The 20981-nt window shown below is 47.2% G+C and overlaps 1 protein-coding gene across 1 annotated transcript in view; it reads right to left on the bottom strand.

Moving 5' to 3' along the window:
* Positions 1-6926, bottom strand: part of AHCY (adenosylhomocysteinase) — a 58605-nt gene extending 51679 nt beyond the window's left edge. Inside the window, exon 1 of the mRNA XM_073309886.1 lies at positions 6811-6926. Coding sequence (XP_073165987.1) covers positions 6811-6838 — 28 coding nt within the window. The 5' untranslated portion in view covers positions 6839-6926. The remainder of the gene's footprint in view (positions 1-6810) is intronic.
* Positions 6927-20981: the final 14055 nt, after the last annotated feature.

Here is a 20981-nt window from a genome sequence, read left to right as displayed (position 1 = left end):
AATGAGTTGAAAAGGGCCCAGTTCCGCATCCCTTGTGGCTGTTATGACCAACTTAACCACCCAAGAAAAAAAATAACAAGATCAAGCCTAGGTAGGATTACTAGACCCTGTGATTCAAAAGGGTCATTTTCCAAGTCCTACAACTAAAAAAAATTAGTAATTTACTCAACTGTGCAAATAAATTTTACACTAGAGAGAGAACTCATAGAAGTTGTCAGGAGTTCTTCTACCCTAAATCCATGGGGTAGAGAACAGGGCTCAAAAAATCAGAGCTCTGGTGCCAATCTTGCCTATGGAGGCAATTCTCTCCATAACAAATCACGTCAACAGGTTATTCCTAAGTACCTCGCACTGTTGGCCTATGCCGAGCGTCGCCTGCCGCCTTGTTATCCAGTTACCTGGCTTAGTCAGGCTCTTAAGGAACCCTTCACAACACTCTTTAGGTCTGGTCTACACCAGGGTGGAGGGGGGATCGATCTAAGTTACACAACTTCAGCTACGTGAAAATAACGTAGCTGAAGTCAACGTACTTAGATCTACTTACTGCGGTGAGTCAACTGCTGACACTCCCCCGTCGACTCCGCCTCTCGCTCTGGTGGAGTACCGGAGATGATGGGAGAGCGCTCGGCGGTCGATTTATTGTTTCTAGACTAGACACGATAAATGGACCCCTGCTGGATCGATCGCTGCCCGTAGATCTAGCGGGTAACGTAGACAAGCCCTTAGTCTCAAATCTTGATTAACTTAAAGAATTTTGTGTCCTCAGCAACTTGTCACTTCTCTTCCTCCTTCGGTTAGTAAAATATACACAGATTCCTAGATTAAGGTCAGAAGGTACCGTTGTGATCATTAATCCAGAGGTTCTCTCAACAGGTTTTTTGATGGCCTCAGAATTCAGCCACCAACTCTTGCTGGTGGCCGCACTGTCACTTTTTCCTAAAATACTTAACTTTAGGAAAAACAAACAAATATGCACATATACACATCCAAATATCTGTAATTTATTTATGTAGGGTGGGTTTTTTGTGTGTGCAGATTCAATAATAAAAATAATGCTGTGAAAACTTATATTTGTATGTTTGTTAATGACACTTTTCACAGCACACTTAGTAGGGAGCGGAGAGGCTGCGATACATGATACAGTACTTGTATGTTTGTTAATATCACTTATCACAGCCTCCCAGCTAGCTAAGTGTACTGTGAAAAGGGATACTTTCACGTTCGTTAATATCACTTTTCTTAGCAAGCTCCAAGACAAATTAAGCCCTGGATGGGGGGAGGGTTTGAAGGGGAAGGCTGCAGGGGCCAAGGGTGATGGGGGGATGGAGGTGGGGCCAGCATGCTCAGAGCCCAGGGCCGGAGCCGGGCTGCTGAGGCCAGGGGTCAGCACCAGAGGCCAGCTCCTGCCGCTGTGCTGCTGGAGCCCGGTACTGGAGCTGGGGGCCAGCGCCTGCTGCCACACAGCTGGAGCCAGGAGTCTGCACCCAAACCCCCTCAACCAGGCTCCTGAATTCCTGTCGCTGGAACCTGCCGCCCAACTACCCCAGGGCTGAAGCCCGAGCCGCACTGCCCACTTCACCCAAGGTGGGTCACGAACGAACCTTTCTCCAGAGGCGGTACAGGGCGGCACACCGAGGAGCAACAGGGAGGGAGGGGGAGAGGTCGATGTTCTCCCCCCGTTCCCCAATCTCAGCCCAGGAAGTTGTCATGGCCACATCTGAGAAATGCTAACTACTCTGAGTTCTTGTATTAACACAGGCCAGAGAGAATTTTACCCAATAATTCCTGAATTAAGTCCGTAACTTCTGTTTGTGCTAAAGCCTATATTGTATGTTGTGGACCTCTGACCGTGGCCATTACTGACTGCTTGGGAGTGGGGAAACGCCAGGGGAACTGAGCCCAGGCGATTAATGCCAGTTGAGGTCCTGTTTCATGAAAAGAAAAGGAGTACTTGTGGCACCTTAGAGACTAACCAATTTATTTGAGCATGAGCTTTCGTGAGCCCCCCTGTTTCATGGGGACTCTGACCAGACAGTAAGAGCTCAAGAGAGATTTCTGAACAAGCGTGGCAGATAATGAGAGATTGGCAGCTTGGCGGTCAGTCACCATCTTTTGGTTCTGTTTGTACAGGGTCTAGCACAATGGGGTCCTTGTCCATGATTAGGGCTTGCAGGTGCTATGATAACACAAGTAACAGTGGATTTCAATCGGGCTGAGATGCAAAACTGCTGACAGAAACAGCACTTCGGTTGGCTTCCACTAAACCACCACAGCAGGTTGGAAGGGCTCTTTTTGTAATCGTAGATCCCAAAGCTAGAAGCAACCATTGTGATCATCTGACATCCTATATCACACAGGCCAGAGAATTTACCCACATCATTCCTAGAGACTATCTTTGAGAAAAACATCCAAACCTGATTTTAAAATTGCGAGTGATGGAAAATTTGCCACATCCCTTGGTAAATTGTTCCAATGGTTAATTACTCTTACTGTTAAAAATTTACACCTTATTTCCAGTCTCAATCTAACTAGCTTGAAATTCCACCCATTGGATTGTGTTATACCAGTGGCTTTCAACCTGTGGTCCATTGACCCCTGGGGGTCCACAAAAGGTTGTCATTACCACAGAACTGTGGTTTTCAACCTGTGCTCCGTGGACCCTGAGGACTATTTATAAGATTTACAAAAGGGTCCGCACCTCCATTCGAAATTTTTTAGGGGTCTGCAAATGAAAAATTTTAAAACTACTGTGTTATACCTTTCTTGTCTACGATGAAGAGCCCATTATTAAATATTTGCTCCCCGTGTAGCTACTTACAGACTGTAATCAAGTCACTCATTAATCTTCTATTTGTTAAGCTAAATAGAATCCTCGTACAAGAAGGGATCTCGCAAGGTCATCTAGTCCAGTCCCCTGCACTTAAGAGAGGACTAAATATTATCTAGATCAGTGGTCTCCCACCTTTTTATGCCCAAGATCACTTTTTGAACCTAAGGGCAACCCAGGATCTACCCTGCCCCTTCCCCAAGGCCCCGCCGCTTCCCCGAAGTCCCACCCCACTCACTCCATCCCCCCATCTCTCCATCACTCGCTCTCCCCCACCCTCACTCACTTTCGCCAGGCTGAAGTAGGGCGTTGGGGTTCAGGAGGGGGTGCAGGCTCTGGGCTAGGGCTGAGGGGTTCGCAGTGTGGGAGGGGGCTCTGGGCTGAGCATGGGGAAGAGGGTTGGGATGCAGGAGGGGGTGAGGGGTGCAAGCTGTAGGAGGGAGTTTGGGTGCAGGAGGGGGCTCCGGGCTGGGGCAGTGTTGGAGTGCAGAGTGCAGACTCTGGAAGGGAGTTTGGGTGCAGGAGGGGGTACAGGGTGCTGGCTCTGGGAGGTGGGTCAGGGCTGGGGCTTCGGGTGCGGATTCACGGTGCAGAAGGGGGCATGTGGCTCCGCGCGCTGCTCCTGCCTGCAAGCACCAGCCCCACCAATGGGAGCTGCGGGGGCGATGCTTGCAGGCAGGAGCAGCACACAGAGGGAAACCCCTGCCCTCCTGCCCTTGGGGCCACGCTGGCTGCTTCTGAGAGTGGCATGGGGCTGGGATTCTCCATTAGCGTCAGCCACACAGCACCACCGGAGATTGCAATCAACTGGGAGATCCTCTAGGATCGACCAGTCGATCACTATCAACTGGTTGGTGACCACTGATCTAGATCATCCGTGACAGGTGTTTGTCTAACCCACTCTTAAAAATCTCCAATGATGGAGATTCCACAACCTCCCTGGGGCACTTTATTGCAGTGCTTAACCACCCTGACAGTTACAAAGTTTTTCCTAACTTCCAACGTAAACCTCCCTTGCTGCAATTTAAGCCCATTGCTTCTTGTCCTGTCCTCAGAGGTTAAGGAAAACAATTTTTCTCCCTCTTCGTTGTAACTATCTTTTATGTACCTGAAAACAGTTATGTCCCCTCTCTGTCTTCTCTTTTCCAGACAAAACAAACCCAATTTTTTCGATCTTCCCTCACAGGTCATGTTTTCTAGATCTTTAATCATTTTTGTTGCTCTTCTCTGGACTTTCTCCAAGTTGTCCACAGAACTGGACACAATATTCCAGTTGAGGCCCTATCAGCCTGGATTAGGGTAGAAGAATTACTTCTTGTGTTTTGACAGGTTTCAGAGTGGTAGCCGTGTTAGTCTGTATCAGCAAAAACAAGGAGGAGTCCTTGTGAATTTCATCCTATTTACTTCAGACCATTTCTCCAGTTTGTCCAGATCATTTTGGGTTTTAATTGTATCCTCTAGAGCACGGGTGGGCAAACTTTTTGGCCTGAGGGCCACATCGGAGTATAGAAACTGTATGGTGGGCCATGAATGCTCCCGAAATTGGGGTTTGGGTGTGGGAGGGGGTGAGGGCTCTGGCTGGGGGTGAGGGCTCTGTGGTGGGGCCAGAAGTGAGGTGTTCAGGGTGCAGGAGCGGGCTCCAGGCTGGGGTAAGAGGGTTGGGGTGAGGGCTTTGGCTGGGAGTGCAGGCTCTGGGGTGGGGCTGGGGATGAGAGGTTGGAGGTGCAGCAGGGTACTCCGGGCTGGGACCGAGGGGTTCGGAGGGCGGGAGAAGGATCAGGGCTGGGGCAAGGGGTTGGGGTACAGGGGGAGACTCAGGGATGCAGTCTCTGGGTGGCGTTTACCTCAAGCGGCTCCCAGAAGCAGCAGCACGTCCCCCCTCTGGCTCCTACACGGATGCATGGCCAGGCGGCTCTGCTGCGTGCTGCCCCATCCGCAGGCACCACCATTGCAGCTCCCACTGGCCTTGGTTCCTGGCCAATAGGAATTGCAAGGGGCAGCGCTTGGGGTGGGGGCAGTGTGCAGAGCAGAGCCACTTGACTGTCCCTACACATAGGAGCCAGAGAGGGGCCATGCTGTTGCTTCCGGGAGCCGTGTGGAGCGACCCCCAACGCTGCTTCCCGGCTGGAGCAGGGCAAGCCCCAGACCACACTCCCCAACAGGCGCTTGAGGGCCGGATTAAGACTGCAGGAGGGCCATAGTTTGCCCACCCCTGCTCTAGAGCATTTGTAATCTCTCCCAAATAGATTGAGCTCCTTGAGTCTATCATAGTAAGGTATGTGTTCGAGTCCTTTAATCACTCTTGTGGCTCTTCTCCGATTCCTCTGATTTATCAACATCCTTCTTGAATTGTGGACACCCGAATTGGTCACAGTATTTCAGCAGCGGTCGCACCAGTGCCAAATAATTTACCTCAAGGTACTTAATTATTTTCTCACTCTTCCTGGTATTTATATCATTTCTACCCCTTTGCCCATTTCTAAAAGATGCAAAAGTTAGCACACGTCTCTCCTGTGGCGTAGCAACAATTTAAAAACAAAAAAAACAAAAAAAACCTTCAATTCCAGTTCAGAACATTACGTTCTGTCTTGTTAAAACTGCCCCTTCACTTTCAACTGTGGATGCTTTACTTCAGGTCCCATCCTAAACTGCTGCTGTCTTCCACCCCAGAGTGACTGCTGTGCAAAGCCGATACAACAGTATGCTGGGTTTATAAAGCCATCTGGCCTCCTTCAGGATGAAAGGCACTTGGGACTTGCAGAGAATCTCATTCTTCACAGAGGAATCCCAAAGCCATATCATTTACCTAACGTTTGGATCCAAGGCTGGGAGGTCAGGCATAGCTCTAACTGTACATGTTGGGAGCACAGCTGCTGCCATTCTTCAGTTCCTTCTGAGCTACCACACAACCCCCTTCCTCTCCTGCTGATTTCATGCAATCCGCAGCGCCGGAACAATTTGTGTAGTGGGGCGCTGAGAGCCACTGAACCGACGTGTAAACCCTGTATATGACGGAAACCACTTTCAGGCAGGGGGTGCACCCCTAGTTCCAGCACCTATGCATGCAACTCAGCAAGTTATGGGCCAATCTCCTATCCCCGATTTTTTTTTTTTACCCTCCCTAGCTGTCCTGTCCCAGCCTCTCCAGGAAGCGAGCAAGACACTCACGCAAAAAGAAACCCGCCAACGCGCCGAGCAAGTCAGTCGCCCGTGTGTCCCGCGCGCGCGGCCAGGGGCACGCCAGGAAGTGTAGTCTTTTCGGGGCCAGCCGGACACCAGGCAGCGCGGGGTAGAACTGCAAATCCCACGAGCCGCCCGGCCCGACAGGAGGCACGTGGAGCCTGCTCAGCAGCTCCACGCGGATCGCTCTGAAGTCCAGCCACTGCCAGCCCAGGCAGCGCGCGCTCCGAGACGGCAGGCGGGCCGGGGGCTGGCCGGGGAGCGCTGTGATGTACGCGAAACGGCCCCACCCCACAGCTACAGGGGGTCCGGTGGCGTGTGTGTGCAAAGCGAGGGGCCTCCCCTTGCTGCAGGGGGCCAATGGGGGGGTGCAAAGCGGGAGCCAGTGGAGGGAAGGGTGCAAAGCGAGGGGCCTCCGCTGCAGGGGGCTAATGGGGGGGGGGTTACAAAGCGAGGGGCCTCCCCTATCTGCAAGGGGCCAATGCGGGATGCAAAGCGGGAGCCAGGGAAGGGGAGGGTGCAAAGGGAGGGGCCTCCCCTATCTGCAAGGGGCGAAGGGTGCAAAGCGAGGGGCTTCTCCAAGCTGCAAGGGCGGTCGGTGCAAAGCGCGGCGCCCTTTGCAGAGTGAGCGCCACGTTTCCCCCGGGTGCAAGGAACCGACACGGGAGAAGTTGCTCTGTCCTGTCCCTTGCCACTGAACCGCCCCTATGCAGCGCGGGGCTCTGCCCACAGCGGCACCGGTTTTCACGGCCCCGCGGGGCGCGGATCGGGCCTAGCACAGGCTCACGGAAACCCCCACTTACCGACTTTGTAAGGAAGCTTGTCGGACATGCTGGGGCTCCGGCTTTGCAGACAGCGAGTGCAGGGCAAGGCCTGGGGGAAGGAGCAGGACAGGAGGAGGCGCTGGCGCCGGCGCCGCCAACACTGGCTTTAAATAGACTCGCCTCCTGCTGCATATGCATGAGGCTGCCGATGCCCATGTAGGGAAGGGGGTGCCCGCCCCGCGCCCTGCCCGCTCAGGTTGTGTAACGGAGGGGAAGACGTACAGGCGCCAGGTGTCTCGTGTAGCGGGGGGCTGAAAGTCCCTGACCCCGCAACTGAGCGCCGTGTGGCCGGACCGTGAAATCACTGGGTCTCCGCCCAGCTGTACGGGCCGTGCTCCAATTATCGGGGGCCCTTACTACGTGTAGGGGCCGCCTCTCTTGCCTCTGGTGGCCCCCTTACTTCTCACGACTGTTTATATTAAAGCAACCCACTTGATATTCAGGACATCGCCCCTCTGCTCCCCCCCACACACACACACACAATTTTCCCCCATAAGTTGAGCATTGTTGCCAAATTTGGCTCCCCTTGCAGGAGCGGGGCCCTATGGGAGATAGGAATAAATTAAGCACCTGCGAGCAGGGCCCTACAGCCAGATTTTTAGTTCTAGCTAGACATCTAGGGATGCAAAGAGGGGCCAGGGAGTTAGGTTAGGTGCCTAACTCCTATTGAAATTTTAAAAAAACAAAAACAAAAAAACCTGCAAAAACTTAGGCACTGAATGAATGTAGGTAGTTACAGGGTTAGGCAGCAACCAAGCAGGAGTTATGCATCCAATGAAGTGAGCTGTAGCTCACGAAAGCTTATGCTCAAATAAATTGGTTAGTCTCTAAGGTGCCACAAGTCCTCCTTTTCTTTTTGTCTCACAATGATGCCTAAAAACAGGATTTAGGTGCCTAAAATCCTTTGTGGATTAACACTCAAGGTACCTATCCTGAATAGGTGCTTTTGAAAACCCCTAGGTGCCTATCTGCATCTTTGTGCACCAAAATACCTTTGCAAATCTGGCCCTTAGACTGTAAGTTTTTCAGGGCAGGGAACATGTCTGCTTCTATGTGCAGCACCTCGCAAAACAGAGCCAGGATCCTGATAGGGGCCAATGTAATACAAATAATAATATTTAAAACAATTACAGATGATTAAGGCCGCAAAGTCAACCACCCAAAAGTTGTGAAATGATAGACTATGAAAACAACCTGGACAACTTTTGGTCTTTCATTGTAGGATCACATGCTGTTTTTTTCCCAACAAGATCCTGTCTCCTTAACCACAAGATCACCTACTTTTAAGGGCAAGGAATGATTATAAATTAAAAAACAGAGGGGTAAAAGGAAACACAAAATAACCATAAAACAAAGAGAAAAAGCCCATGCATCATACACACAAAACCAGAAATATTATTAATAATAGAGTAGGCAAAGGTTAAAGGCTTAAAGTACAAAATGCCTCCTCCAGATGAAACAGAGTTTAAGTTAAAATATTTTAAACAAAACAAACAGTCCAGAAGAGGCCATTTGATTAGTTCCCGGTTCTGCAAAGTTTAGGTAACAAACTTTATGCACTGTGAGCCATCCCATTTAACTGCACTATTACACATATGCTGAACTTTACGCACTGTGAAGGCTTTACAGTCCGAGGGCCTTCATTTACATTCCAATGTCCACTCAATATTTAAAAATAGTAAAAAAACAAACAAACAAACAAAAACCACAAATAAAACATTCAATCAAAATTGTGGGGCCAACAAGATGTATGCCAGACTGTGTCACTTTTAGGTTTTGCGTTTATATTGCATCTGTTCCCCCACCATTCAGCTGTTTATATTGTCTAATTTTGGGTATGGTTACACAGCAAAAGCTGTGCACAGGTTAGTCTACCTGAGCTAGCTTCAATCCAGCAAACACGGGTAACAGCACAACATGGACTCAGAGCAGCCTAGGGAGCCAAACACATACCTAGGGCCTGTTCCAGGCTTGGGCTACTGAAACCCCTGCTGTGCTGTCTTCACTGCTATTGTTACCCAACCTAGCTAAATCAAAGCTTGCTCGTACATAGCTTTTGCTCTGCAGACATTTAGGGACTGATCCTGCAGCTTTTACCAGAGTGGTCCCAATGAAGTCAGTTGAACCACTGCCATGAGCAGAGGCTATACGATTGAGTCTTTGAGCTCTGATCTTCAGAGAGATTCATAGATTTTTAAGGCAGCGGGGGCCATTATAATCATCTAGTCTGACCTCCTGCAGAACACAGGCAAAATCTTGCAAAGACCTTTGCAATGCTTCACGTTTTTTACATTCTGAGCAGTCCCACTGAAATCAACAGGAATACTCACATACGTAAAGCAGCACTGTAGCCAGCATGGGATATTTGGGTGGGCCCCCGACTCAGGGTGGGTGGGCAATTATGGGGGTGGCAATTATGGGGTAGGGCTGGGAGTACAGGAGGGATTGGGGGGGCCGCCTCCTACCACGCCCTGCAGCTGGCCTTGCGGGGGGCGATGGATGGACCCTCTGGCCATGGGCTCCCTGGAGCCCCAGGTGTGCACCCAGCTCTTGGAGGAGATGCTGCTCTCTAGTGCTCATGGCTCCCTTCCAGGTCCCACTGCCCCATGCTGGGCCTGGCTCCCCCCGGCGGTGGGCCTGACTTTTTTGAAGATCTCCTCTGCCGCCACCGGCCGCCCACTCACCCTCCTCCCAGTAGCGGATTAGCCACTGGGCCAACCCAGGGCCCCAGGAAAATGGGCGCTCCCGTGTCCCCACCCGCTCCACCCACCTGGCGGGGAGTGGGTTTTGAGCGAGGAGGTTTGCTCCACTCCACTCGCCCCACCAGCTTACATAAAGTTAAACAAATGCAAAAATATTTGCAGGATCAGGACATTAGATTGTAAGCTCTTGAGAACAGAGGCTTTGCATGTCTACAAAGTACCTAGCATGCTATCAGTACTATATAAGGTCTTGTCTGCACCAGGAGGTGTTTTGCTGGTATAATTATACCAGTATAGTTAACTGGCAAACCCTGCCTAGTGTGACACAGTTACACCAGTAAAACTGTGCTTATACCGATATACCTTACAGTGGTTCCCCGAGCAGGCATAAGATATGTTAATATAATAAGCACAGTTATGCTAGTATAACTATATCCACAGTAGGGCTTCTATCCCTATATCTATGTCAGTTAAAAAACTAACACACCTAACAAACATAACTATACCAGATGAAGTGAGCTGTAGCTCACGAAAGCTTATGCTCAAATAAATTTGTTAGTCTCTAAGGTGCCACAAGTCCTCCTTTTCTTTTTGCGAATACAGACTAACACGGCTGCTACTCTTATACCAGTATAATATTTAAGTGTATGCTAGGCCTAAGTAATACATAATATTATTATATAATTCCTACAGATCCAATGGGGTCAAGTGGTTCAAACAAAACAAATCTGATTTGCTTTTTTCAGCAACTCCTGCCCCTGAGGAGAAAGAACAGCTACCTTCCCCATCTCTTGATTTTATTAGTCTGTCTAACTAGCTCATCTATCATACATTTATACCATACTGGTCACCGTGACGGATCACCCATGAATCAAAGTGGTCAATAATTAAAAAGCCAGAGACCCTAAGAATGCCATTCCGGCAAGTGGTGAAATTGCAGATTCAACAATTGCTAATGGCTGATCTGAAGGCATGCAGATTAAGTCAGTGGTCTGTTTTGAACTTTAGACTTGGTCGTTATGTATTTTAATTGGCTAACCTGTTATGAGTGAGTGTGTTTGCAGCAGAGGTTCAGGAGACAGTCAGACCAGATCAGATCATTGGTCCTCCTAGCCTAGGTTCCTACATTCATTAACAGCCAATGCCTGCAGCTCTACGGGGGACAAAATGCCCTGTAATGAACCAGGCCAATTAGGCAATACTGTGCACGTTTACATTGGCTTTGCTTTTGTTCCCCTTACCTTGCTCTGTGAAATGCGCTTTTCACAAACATCAGAGGTAAAGCTAAGAGAATAGATTGCAACTAATATTTTATCTGATAGATTTAGCCTCTTTTTCTGTTTGTGAAATAGCTGCAAGCAGAAGATATTTCCTCAGATGTGTTCATTTTTCAAAAGCTTTTGCTACATTATGTTGCTATTTTTTTTAATTCTGTTAATGGATCACAGTCAGATCCCTATGAGAATTTTGGATTCAGTATTTGCTCTCAGAGCTGCAGAGGATACTCCATGACTGGTCGTTTAAGTCACAGGGTTCAGTTTCAGTTCCCTGATTGGGTGAGCATGCCAGTATCTCTAGCACAAATCCTCTGAGACACAAATCCCAGCCCTTGCTCCCTGCTGCCTCAATGGAGAATAAACTGGTCTGTATCTGTAGCAAATTAGAACATCCCTATGCTGGTTCAGCTATACACAGGGGTGCTGGAACAATTTTTATAGTGGGGGTGCTGAGAGCCATTAAACCACACTGTAAACCCCATATATAATGGAAACCACTTCAAGCCAGGGGGTGCTGCGGCACCCCCCACATCCCAAGTTCCAGCACCTATGGCTATATAGGCTAGCACAAAGGGAGCAGAGCCAAGGCTGTGACAATTCCCCATCCACTCCCTGCCTACCTACTCTGGGAGTGGGACAAATAGCAGCATACAGCATCTACTTCTGTATGCCTGGATGCAAGGTCTGGTAGTCTGTGCAGGGGCATAAGAAACTCCCTTATGTGTGGGCACATAATCTGTAAACTTCATAGTCCACATAGGTCTAGGATTTGCCTTGCAAGTCTTCTAGCCCACAGCCTCCCCAGCAAATATGCAGTCAGTCAATTATTGTTTAACAAGTGTCTTTGTGAATTCTCCCACGGTGACCCTTATGCATGGAATGCTCTCCATGAACTAATTAGCAAGGCCAGCAAACTGACCTGATTTAATACATCTTTGTTCCTTCAAATTCCAGCACAAGACTCATTTCTTCCATGAGGACTATGAGAGATTACCCAACTGATTAAGGGTAGGCTGAGGAGCAGACAGGTACATCTGATGAAGCTACCAGCTCCATCTATTAGAAAGGTTATCTAACACATTCCATTACAAGACCCTGTTTTCAGTAGCTTAAAGTTGCTTATAAGGGGCAGAAGTTGGGGGTGGGAATTGGAACAGAGGGGGACAAGAACAGGTTCCAGGTGGGTTTGATAAGGGTGGGGGGGAGGGATAACCATCATGGAGAGATTGACAGAAGCAGAGAAGGTCTGGGGCAGGAGCCATTGTACTGTAAATAGGAGCAGATAGGGATTCGGACAAGAGTCCAAGGGACAGGAGCAGAAAGGTCTATAACCACTCTAGAGCATACTCCTCTCCAGAACCTGAAACCAAACTCAGGATTTCTATGCCTCAATATTCTTGTGCTCTGTGGCAAATAGTTGTGACACTCATTGGCAGAGTGTGTCTCATTCTGCTCTAGTGGCTGAGCCACATATAGGATAACAGCCTGCTACTCTTATCAGTTACTCCATTGGCTCAAATGGCAGAGGCCTGTACTGTGAATCTAAAAATCCCAACCCTACTAATGACTGTGAAGATCAATAGAGTTCCACATGATGAACTTTCTGGGTTTTTTAGTTTGCTTTTTTAACAATTTAGGAAATTATGTTTTTTAAAAACCTATGTTAAAAGAACATGATGGTTGCAAAGTCAAGCACTCAACACTTAGAAAATGCTAAAATTAAATCAACCCTAATTTGGCTTCCTTGTAATTCATTCATACCTAACTAGATTTTAAAGCCAGAAGGGACCATTAGATCATATAGCCTGACCTCCTGTATACCACAGGCCAGAGAATTTCACCCAGTTACCCCTGTGCTGAGTGCAACGACTTATTTGACAAAAGCATATGGTGCATGATGTGCATTATAAGAAACATATTGTGCATTATGATAGTCTTTAATTCCATAACCATATACTATTTTTTTCACAGAGCCCCTGCCACATTCAGTGCACAGGATTGGACTGTGCTCTGGGAGCAAATCAGGGTTGTGCGGTGAATGAAGCAGGGGCTACTGCAGTAATATAGACAGGATGTTCTCATGACTAAGGCAATTAAATGCCCCCCATGAGAGCTACCATAGAGTTCCTGTGTGATGCTGGGGAAGTCACTTAAACCAGAATCTGCACTAGGGGTCACTAATTGGGTGTTCCTCGTTTTCTGGGTGCTTGTGTTGAGACATCTGAGGCACCCAATGTTAGTGGACACATTTGACCTTACACTCTGTGCCTCAGTTCCCCCTCAATAAAATGGTGATATTAATACCCCCTCATCTCATGAAGATAAATTCATTTATTTGTGTGGTACTCAGATATTACAGTGAGAGCAGTACAGAAACACACATGAGAAAATTAACAGTTCTGTACCCAGTGCAGGGTTTGGATGAGATGCAGTAAACAAGGTACCTATGTGTAAGCAGTGTCAGGATGAGCTCCACCCTGACATCTGGTGGTGAGGTGTGGCAAGTTGTGGAAAAGAACTTCAGGGGCCGATCTCATTTGCATAGGCACACCCACCCCGCCTAGAATGAGGCCATAGCTGCCCAAATGGTCACTTTGGCTGCTGTGGGATCCCCAGTGTCTCTGTTATTGGGGCAGGAAGAATAAATTGTTATTACCCTGATTACGGGAACTGTGCTTGGAACTGTACGTGGCCTTTTGTTATGATGGAGGGACTCACCATCAACTAAGTAGCACTCGCTAGGCAAGGGTCATGGGTTCCAAAACTGTGTGAATAGAGAGAGGCTGGGGACAAGTAGTAATACTTGGTGGTATGGGCCCCTTGGTGAGGGCCTTACATGCTAATTGTGCTTCCTCCTCTCTCCACTGTAGAGTATCAGAGCTAATTTTGATTTCATTAGAAGTCTAGTTATAGGCTGCTGAGCTCACTTTGGGCTGATAGTACACCAGCACTGGGGCTTGCCCTACTACAAGCTGAATTCACCTAAGAGCTGAAATCATTGAGTGTTGTGTTAAGTAGTGGGGGAGCCTGAAGATATATTGTGGAGCAGTTGGCGGGTTGGCTGGTGGAGCAGTTTGTGGATGGCAGGAGCTGCTTGTGGTCCGTGGAGCTGAGCGAAGGAGTTCGTGAGGCGGCTGGCGGAGCGGAGCGCAGCTGAGCGAAGGAGTTCGTGGGGTGGCTGGCGGAGCGGAGCGCTGCTATGGAGCTATGGGGCGGTCAGCTTCAGATCATGTAAGGTGCCTCTTACCCCCGTCCCATTTCCACCCAGGTTGGGAAGTAAAGCTCCGCAGATAAACTTTCGAACTCTGGGGCTGCCCTGACCAGGGACAGAGACTTTTGGGGCATTGGACTTTTGGGACTTTGGGTGATTTGGGGTTGCTGGACTCAAGAACCAAAGGGAAAGGGGCATGCCCCAATTTGCTTGGGGTGGGTTTTTTGCTCATGAGTTGTCTCATAAATATAAAGGGAAGGGTAAACCCCTTTGAAATCCCTCCTGGCCAGGGGAAAGCTCCTCTCACCTGTAAAGGGTTAAGAAGCTAAAGGTAACCTCGCTGGCACCTGACCAAAATGACCAATGAGGAGACAAGATACTTTCAAAAGCTGGGAGGAGGGAGAGAAACAAAGGGTCTGTGTCTGTCTATATGCTGGTCTTTACCGGGGATAGACCAGGAATGGAGTCTTAGAACTTTTAGTAAGTAATCTAGCTAGGTATGTGTTAGATTATGATTTCTTTAAATGGCTGAGAAAAGAATTGTGCTGAATAGAATAACTATTTCTGTCTGTGTATCTTTTTTGTAACTTAAGGTTTTGCCTAGAGGGGTTCTCTATGTTTTTGAATCTAATTACCCTGTAAGATATCTACCATCCTGATTTTACAGGGGGGATTTCTTTATTTCTATTTACTTCTATTTTTTATTAAAAGTCTTCTTGTAAAAAACTGAATGCTTTTTCATTGTTCTCAGATCCAAGGGTTTGGGTCTGTGGTCACCTATGCAAATTGGTGAGGCTTTTTATCCAACATTTCCCAGGAAAGGGGGGGGTGCAAGTGTTGGGAGGATTGTTCATTGTTCTTAAGATCCAAGGGTCTGGGTCTGTAGTCACCTAGGCAAATTGGTGAGGCTTTTTACCAAACCTTGTCCAGGAAGTGGGGTGCAAGGTTTTGGGAAGTATTTTGGGGGGGAAGGACGCGTCCAAACAGCTCTTCCCCAGTAACCAGTATTAATTTGGTGGTGGTAGCGGCCAGTCCAAGGACAATGGGTGGAATATTTTGTACCTTGGGGAAGTTTTGACCTAAGCTGGTAAAGATAAGCTTAGGAGGCTTTTCATGCAGGTCCCCACATCTGTACCCTAGAGTTCAGAGTGGAGGAGGAACCTTGACAGGTTGTGTTATGAATCCTGTTGGTGGTGTTTCCCAAACATAATGCCACATTGTTTCTCTCTGTTATTAAAAGGCTTTTGCTACACTCAGACTATGTGCTTGCGAGAGGGGAAGTATTGCCTCTTGGAGGCGCCCAGCGGGGGTGGTATATATTTGTCCCAGGTCACTGGGTGGGGGCTCGAGCCGGTTTGCATTGTGTTATTGGAATGGATCCCCTAGATATTGAACCCGGCCCTTGTTGCTGCCAACTCTGACGGGCAGAAGGGTTACATATGCAACATTTCCTTTTATCCAGTGGACACTCACTAAATAATGAGGATAAAAGGAAATATTGAATAGCTACCCATTCAGTGACAACTGTCCATCCTTTGCACTGAATGAGGCAGGGGTTCTCTGGGAATACTAGTGTCTGATCAGCTGATTAAAGACTATTATAATGCATACACACAAAGGAGCCGAATTTGTGTTGCACAAGCACCTTAGTTCTGGCATTTCCTAACTTATAAGTACTTGACTTTGCAATCTTAATGTTCTTTTAACACAGTGCTTTGGTATGTAATGTATTATGTGCACATGATACTGTATTCACAAAAGTATTTAATGTAACAGTTCATATTTTGAATATAACCATCTCCAATATCCTTCATATGTTGCTTATCTTCCAGGAACTGGAGCTTGTATGAGTTTGCACAGCATCCTCACAATGGGGCTCCAGTCCTGACTGGGTCTTTTAGGTTTTTCAATATAAATAACATAAGTAACCAAACTCTGCTCCCAGTTACACTGACGCTAATCTGCAGCACTTTCATCAGTTTCATTGGTGTTAGTCTACATTTACAATGGTGTAACTAAAAGTAACAGTTGTCCCTCGATGTTAAATTAGGTACAAACCTGTTGCCAAACGTAATTGAAGCTGGATTTCACCACAGCCCATCTAATCAGGACTTCTCTATACCACAGATCCCCATTCCACCGGATTCTGATTGTGTGTGTGTGTGTTTCTGAGTAGCTGCTGCTTCCTATTAGTAACTCCCCAACAGAGGGCAGAGGTAACCTTTGTTTCAAAGACCTTGTAAGAGAGGAACTGTCTCCAATTTAGATAAGAGCCTCTATGCTCAAAACACTTGTCACTTTCTCTTTTATGCCACTGCCTGATACAAGTAGCAGAGGTGATCCAAGGATTAAAAAATGGCTGGCTTTTTGTTGCATATCCTCAAGTGATTCATTCTCATGTCTAGGGACTTCCAGCTAGTGAAACAAGCATCCGATGAAGTGAGCTGTAGCTCACGAAAGCTTATGCTCAAATAAATTGGTTAGTCTCTAAGGTGCCACAAGTCCTCCTTTTCTTTTTGCGGATACAGACTTACACGGCTGCTACTCTGAAAAAAGAACCAGAAGAGAATTCTCTGCTGGAGTCAATGGAACTAGTATAAGGGCTCATTCAAACCAATGTGGGATCCTCAGCAAAGGCATTCAACTAGGCTCTGGTCTAACCTCTGTAAATTAGAGCAGCCCTCTTGCACCAGGGGTTGGTTTGGTTCCTAGCCAGCCCCAGGTTCTGTGGAGGTTTAAAGGTTGCTTAGAACCATCTCTGCTCACAGCTGTGCCAAGCATGAGCTCAATGAAGATGAGGATTGAACCTGGGGTCGCAAGTTTAGCTCAATATGGGTTTTTCCCTAATCCAATCTGGTAAACTGTGAGCACCGCATCTGGTATGTTAAGGGCAGGTGCTGGGACAAATATAACAGCTCACTGTTTCCTGGCATCAGTACTGTCTTAACTCTGTGATTCGGTATCCAACGTATTTGCTGTAGAACCAATTGCTGCCCCAGAATGAAGTTAAGGTTGGATACGGAGAGCAAATTGTGCAGGGTTTTAAGGCTTTCGGAATGGTTGGATCCCTGAAGTGTTCATTTCCAGACAGTCTAATACTTCAGGTTTTTAAAAGGTGAAGAATATTTGTTCAGAATTTGAAATTATTATTTATTAATTGTGTTACCGTAGCTCATGGGTGGGCAAACTACGGCCCGAAGGATTGCCAGGGAACTGCAGCCAATGGGAGCTTCAGGGGAGGTATCCACAGGCAAGGGCAGCGCGCGGAGCCCTCTGCCGCCTCCCCCCAACCCCCAAGGGCCGCAGGGATGTGGTGCCGGCCACTTCCAGGAGCGGCACGGGGCCAGGGCAGGCAGGCAGGGAGCCTGGCCTGGTCCCGGTGCACACCACTGCGCACCCCGGAGCCACTGCAGGTAAGCGGCACCAGGCCGGAGCCCGCACCCCAACTCCCTGCCCTGAGCCCCCTGCCTGCACCCCAACCCCCTACCACACCCCACAACCTTGCTGGACCCCAGCCCCCTGCCCCGAGCTCCCTGCCACACCCCAACCCCTTGCCCTGAGCCCCCTCATACACCCTGCACCCCTCCTCTGCCCCAACCCCATGCCCTGAGCCCCTTCCTGCATTCCGCACCCCAGCCCCCTGCCCCAGCCCTACAGTCATGGCCCTGCATGCAATTTCCCCACCCAGATGTAGCCCTCGGACCAAAAAGTTTGCCCACCTCTGCCGTAGCTCATAGGAGCCTGATCTATATTGAGAGTTTAGGTGTTAACTGGACTCCAGTGAAACACACTTTCAATCTTAATTTTTTTTTTTTTAAATCAAAGTTGATATATTTTGCATCATTTCCCGGAACTTAACTGGATGATTTAGCCTTTTGGATGTAGATCATTTACAGCAAAACAAACCAGGGAACTGCAGGCTTGCCTAGGGCAGAAATCAATAGAGGTCTAAAATGAGAGAGGTTTCAGAGTAGCAGCTGTGTTAGTCTGTATTCGCAAAAAGAAAAGGAGGACTTGTGCCACCTTAGAGATTAACAAATTTATTTGAACATAAGCTTTTGTGAGCTACAGCTGCATCCAATGAAGTGAGCTGTAGCTCACGAAAGCTTATACTCAAATAAATTGGTTAGTCTCTAAGGTGCCAGAAGTACTCCTTTTCTTTTTTTAAAATGAGATAAAGTCTCCCTCCTTCCACACCATCTGCATTTCTAAAGCACGTCTCACTGTCTGCTGAAATTTTCAAAGGGGCCTAATGGAGATAGGCAAATGATCCTGAATTGAAGTTCAAGGGGATTTGGGTGCTCCAGTCCCTTAGGCTTCTTTGACAGTCCCAACTCGTCTGTCTATGTCCTTTTAAGCAATATAAAGAGTAAATGTATTGGTGGATAAAGGTGCTGGATTCACAGCCTTGTAGTGTGAAGCCCTCTGACCACACAGACAGACTGGAAGCTCCTTCACACCAACTTGCCTCCAGTTTGACCAGAAAGAAGCATCTCCAAAGTGGGAACGAGTTGTTTCATCTCCTTTGCTCATTCAGCCCTCAATTTCTTTGCTCAGGATACCAGCAACCTTATCAATTAGCCAGAGATGCTGATGGTTTCCATGCTATGACCATGTCTTCTGGCCTGAGACTCATCTCCCGTAAGCCTCCACAGTTATCAGGCAGCAAAGCTTTCACAGATTTAGTTTGTGTAACATTTGTGATCGCTGTGCTGTGAGGTTCAATAACTTACCATTCTTCAGCAATGCCCCATCACCCTGGCTTTCCATTTGCCTTGCAAGTCAGTGATTCTCAAACTTCTTGAGCCTAGAGCTCATTTGTCATCTGCTCCCTCCTCCTTACCAAATTCAGGCAGAGCAGGTTGAAAATAAAAAAAAAAAATATTTTTTAAATCAGTTATTTTCATTCGACAAATTTAGAAAAGGAAAAGTTTTCCATTTTGCAAAGTTTTTATAAACATTTTTATCAAACATGTTGAGTTTTTTCTCCTGCCCTTCCCTTATTTCTCCCCTGAAAAGGGGGTCAGAAGAGGGGACAGAGGGAGAAAGTGAGAGGGAAAGAAACCAAAAAACTGACAATTTTTTATTTGCCACTTTTGTCAACAAAATTGAAAAAATTTGGAAATTTTTTTTTGGCAAAAATTTCTAATTCCAGAAAAGGTCATTTTTCTGCCAAAAAAACCCAACAATAACAACAACAACAAAAACCCTGAAAAATGTGAACTAGCTCTATGCACAGCCTGATGCTTTCATAAATGTCAGTAAAGGTACCCTCTTCCCCTTCTAGCTAGCTGGTGCTGCTGCAGTTGCTCAGGCTCTGGCTTGACATCTCTCCATGCTCCTGACCCTACAATTACTACCTCCCTAAGGTTAAAATGCATATATTTAGACATGCAGGTTTGAGAATTCTGGCCATGCTGTACTGCTAAGGTTCCTAAGAGAATCTACTGTACAAATGCTCAGCTACAGAACAGAGAACATGTCTCAGCAGATCACTGTAACTGCATGCACTCTCTTTCTGACCTAATTTGTCTCTAAAGAGGCCTCAGCAGAGCAGTGATGATGTTTTTAGGTCCCATTTCATATGGAGAAAAATAATGCTCAACTTCCTGTGCAGGGAGGTGAGAAACAATATTCCCAAAATACACAGTGTCTTTCTGTTTAAAATACATACCTTTCTTGGTGGTGTCATTTCCTTCCCCACATTCTGATTATGCATTGGGGAGCAGTTCAACAACACAGTAGTGCTCAATTGCCATACAAAATAACAACTCGTGTTAGGTTTCAGAGTAGCAGCCGTGTTAGTCTGTATTTTTTAGTCTCTAAGGTGCCACAAGTACTCCTTTTCTTTTTACTCATGTGTTAGTTTCGCCCCCATTGATTCTCCTGGAAATGATAGTCTCTTATGTCCCTTGAAGTCTTTGTTAGTACTTTCCAACCATTCGGAAGCCAAGTATCTGTGCCTACTGATATCTAGATCCTGAGTAGCCAAACAGGATTTCAAATGATAATTAACAATTAGCATTCACCCACTTCCTTGTGGGATAGCATTATTCCATCTTCAGGGACAAATTGAGTGTGTTCGGACACAGAAAGAATGGCACATAAGAAATTCTGTTATTACAAATACAAAATTCAAAATCACAAGGGCAATAGTAAAATGTTAATCAGTTGCCATAATAATTATCTACCTAACAGAGAAGCTGTAAGACTTACTTAATAAATGTTAATAAAGTGCTTTGAAATCCTCAGATGAAAAATGTAGTGGAAATACAAATATTACTATTCCTATTCATCAGCAACTTTCCAAAGTCTGAAAGCACGTGAAAGTGCTAAGTTGCTATTTCATATTTAGACTAAATCAGCAGTAACTGAAAATAGGTAAGATCTGATGACTACTCAGGAGCTTATGTGATATTTGGTTGGGGTTCCTAGTCCAATGCCCAAGTAGACAACTGTCCCTATTAGGAAAACTGCTTCCATAACCAGACGTCTGCAGTGGTCTCTTTGGAGCAGGGACCATCTTTTTGTTCTATGTTTGTACAGCAGCTAGCACAATAGGGTCTTGGTTCATGATTGGCCCTCTCAGGGCTGGTCTACACTACCATGGTAAATCAATCTAATTTATGCAACTTCAGTTATGTGAATAACATAACTGAAGTTGACATAGTTAGATCCACTTACTGCAGTGGCTACGCTCTCCCATCTACTTCCCTTATGCTTCTCGGGGAGGTGGAGTACACAAATCGATGAGAGAGTACTCTCCCATCGATTTAGCATGTCTTCACCAGACCTACTAAATCGACACTCTCTGCATTGATTGCAGCAGTGCCAATCTGCCCGTAAGCGTAGACAAGCCCTTACGACCTACGCTAGTACACATAACAAACAACAAAAATACCTTAACAAAGGTCAAGGAGCCAGGAGACCAGGATGCTGTTTCCAACTCTGCCAATGACT

This window comes from Lepidochelys kempii, chromosome 13 (assembly GCF_965140265.1).
Source record: "Lepidochelys kempii isolate rLepKem1 chromosome 13, rLepKem1.hap2, whole genome shotgun sequence".
Classification (NCBI taxonomy): domain Eukaryota; kingdom Metazoa; phylum Chordata; order Testudines; family Cheloniidae; genus Lepidochelys; species Lepidochelys kempii.
Note: the sequence above shows the minus strand (reverse complement) of the source record. Positions and strands in the feature narration are given on the sequence as shown.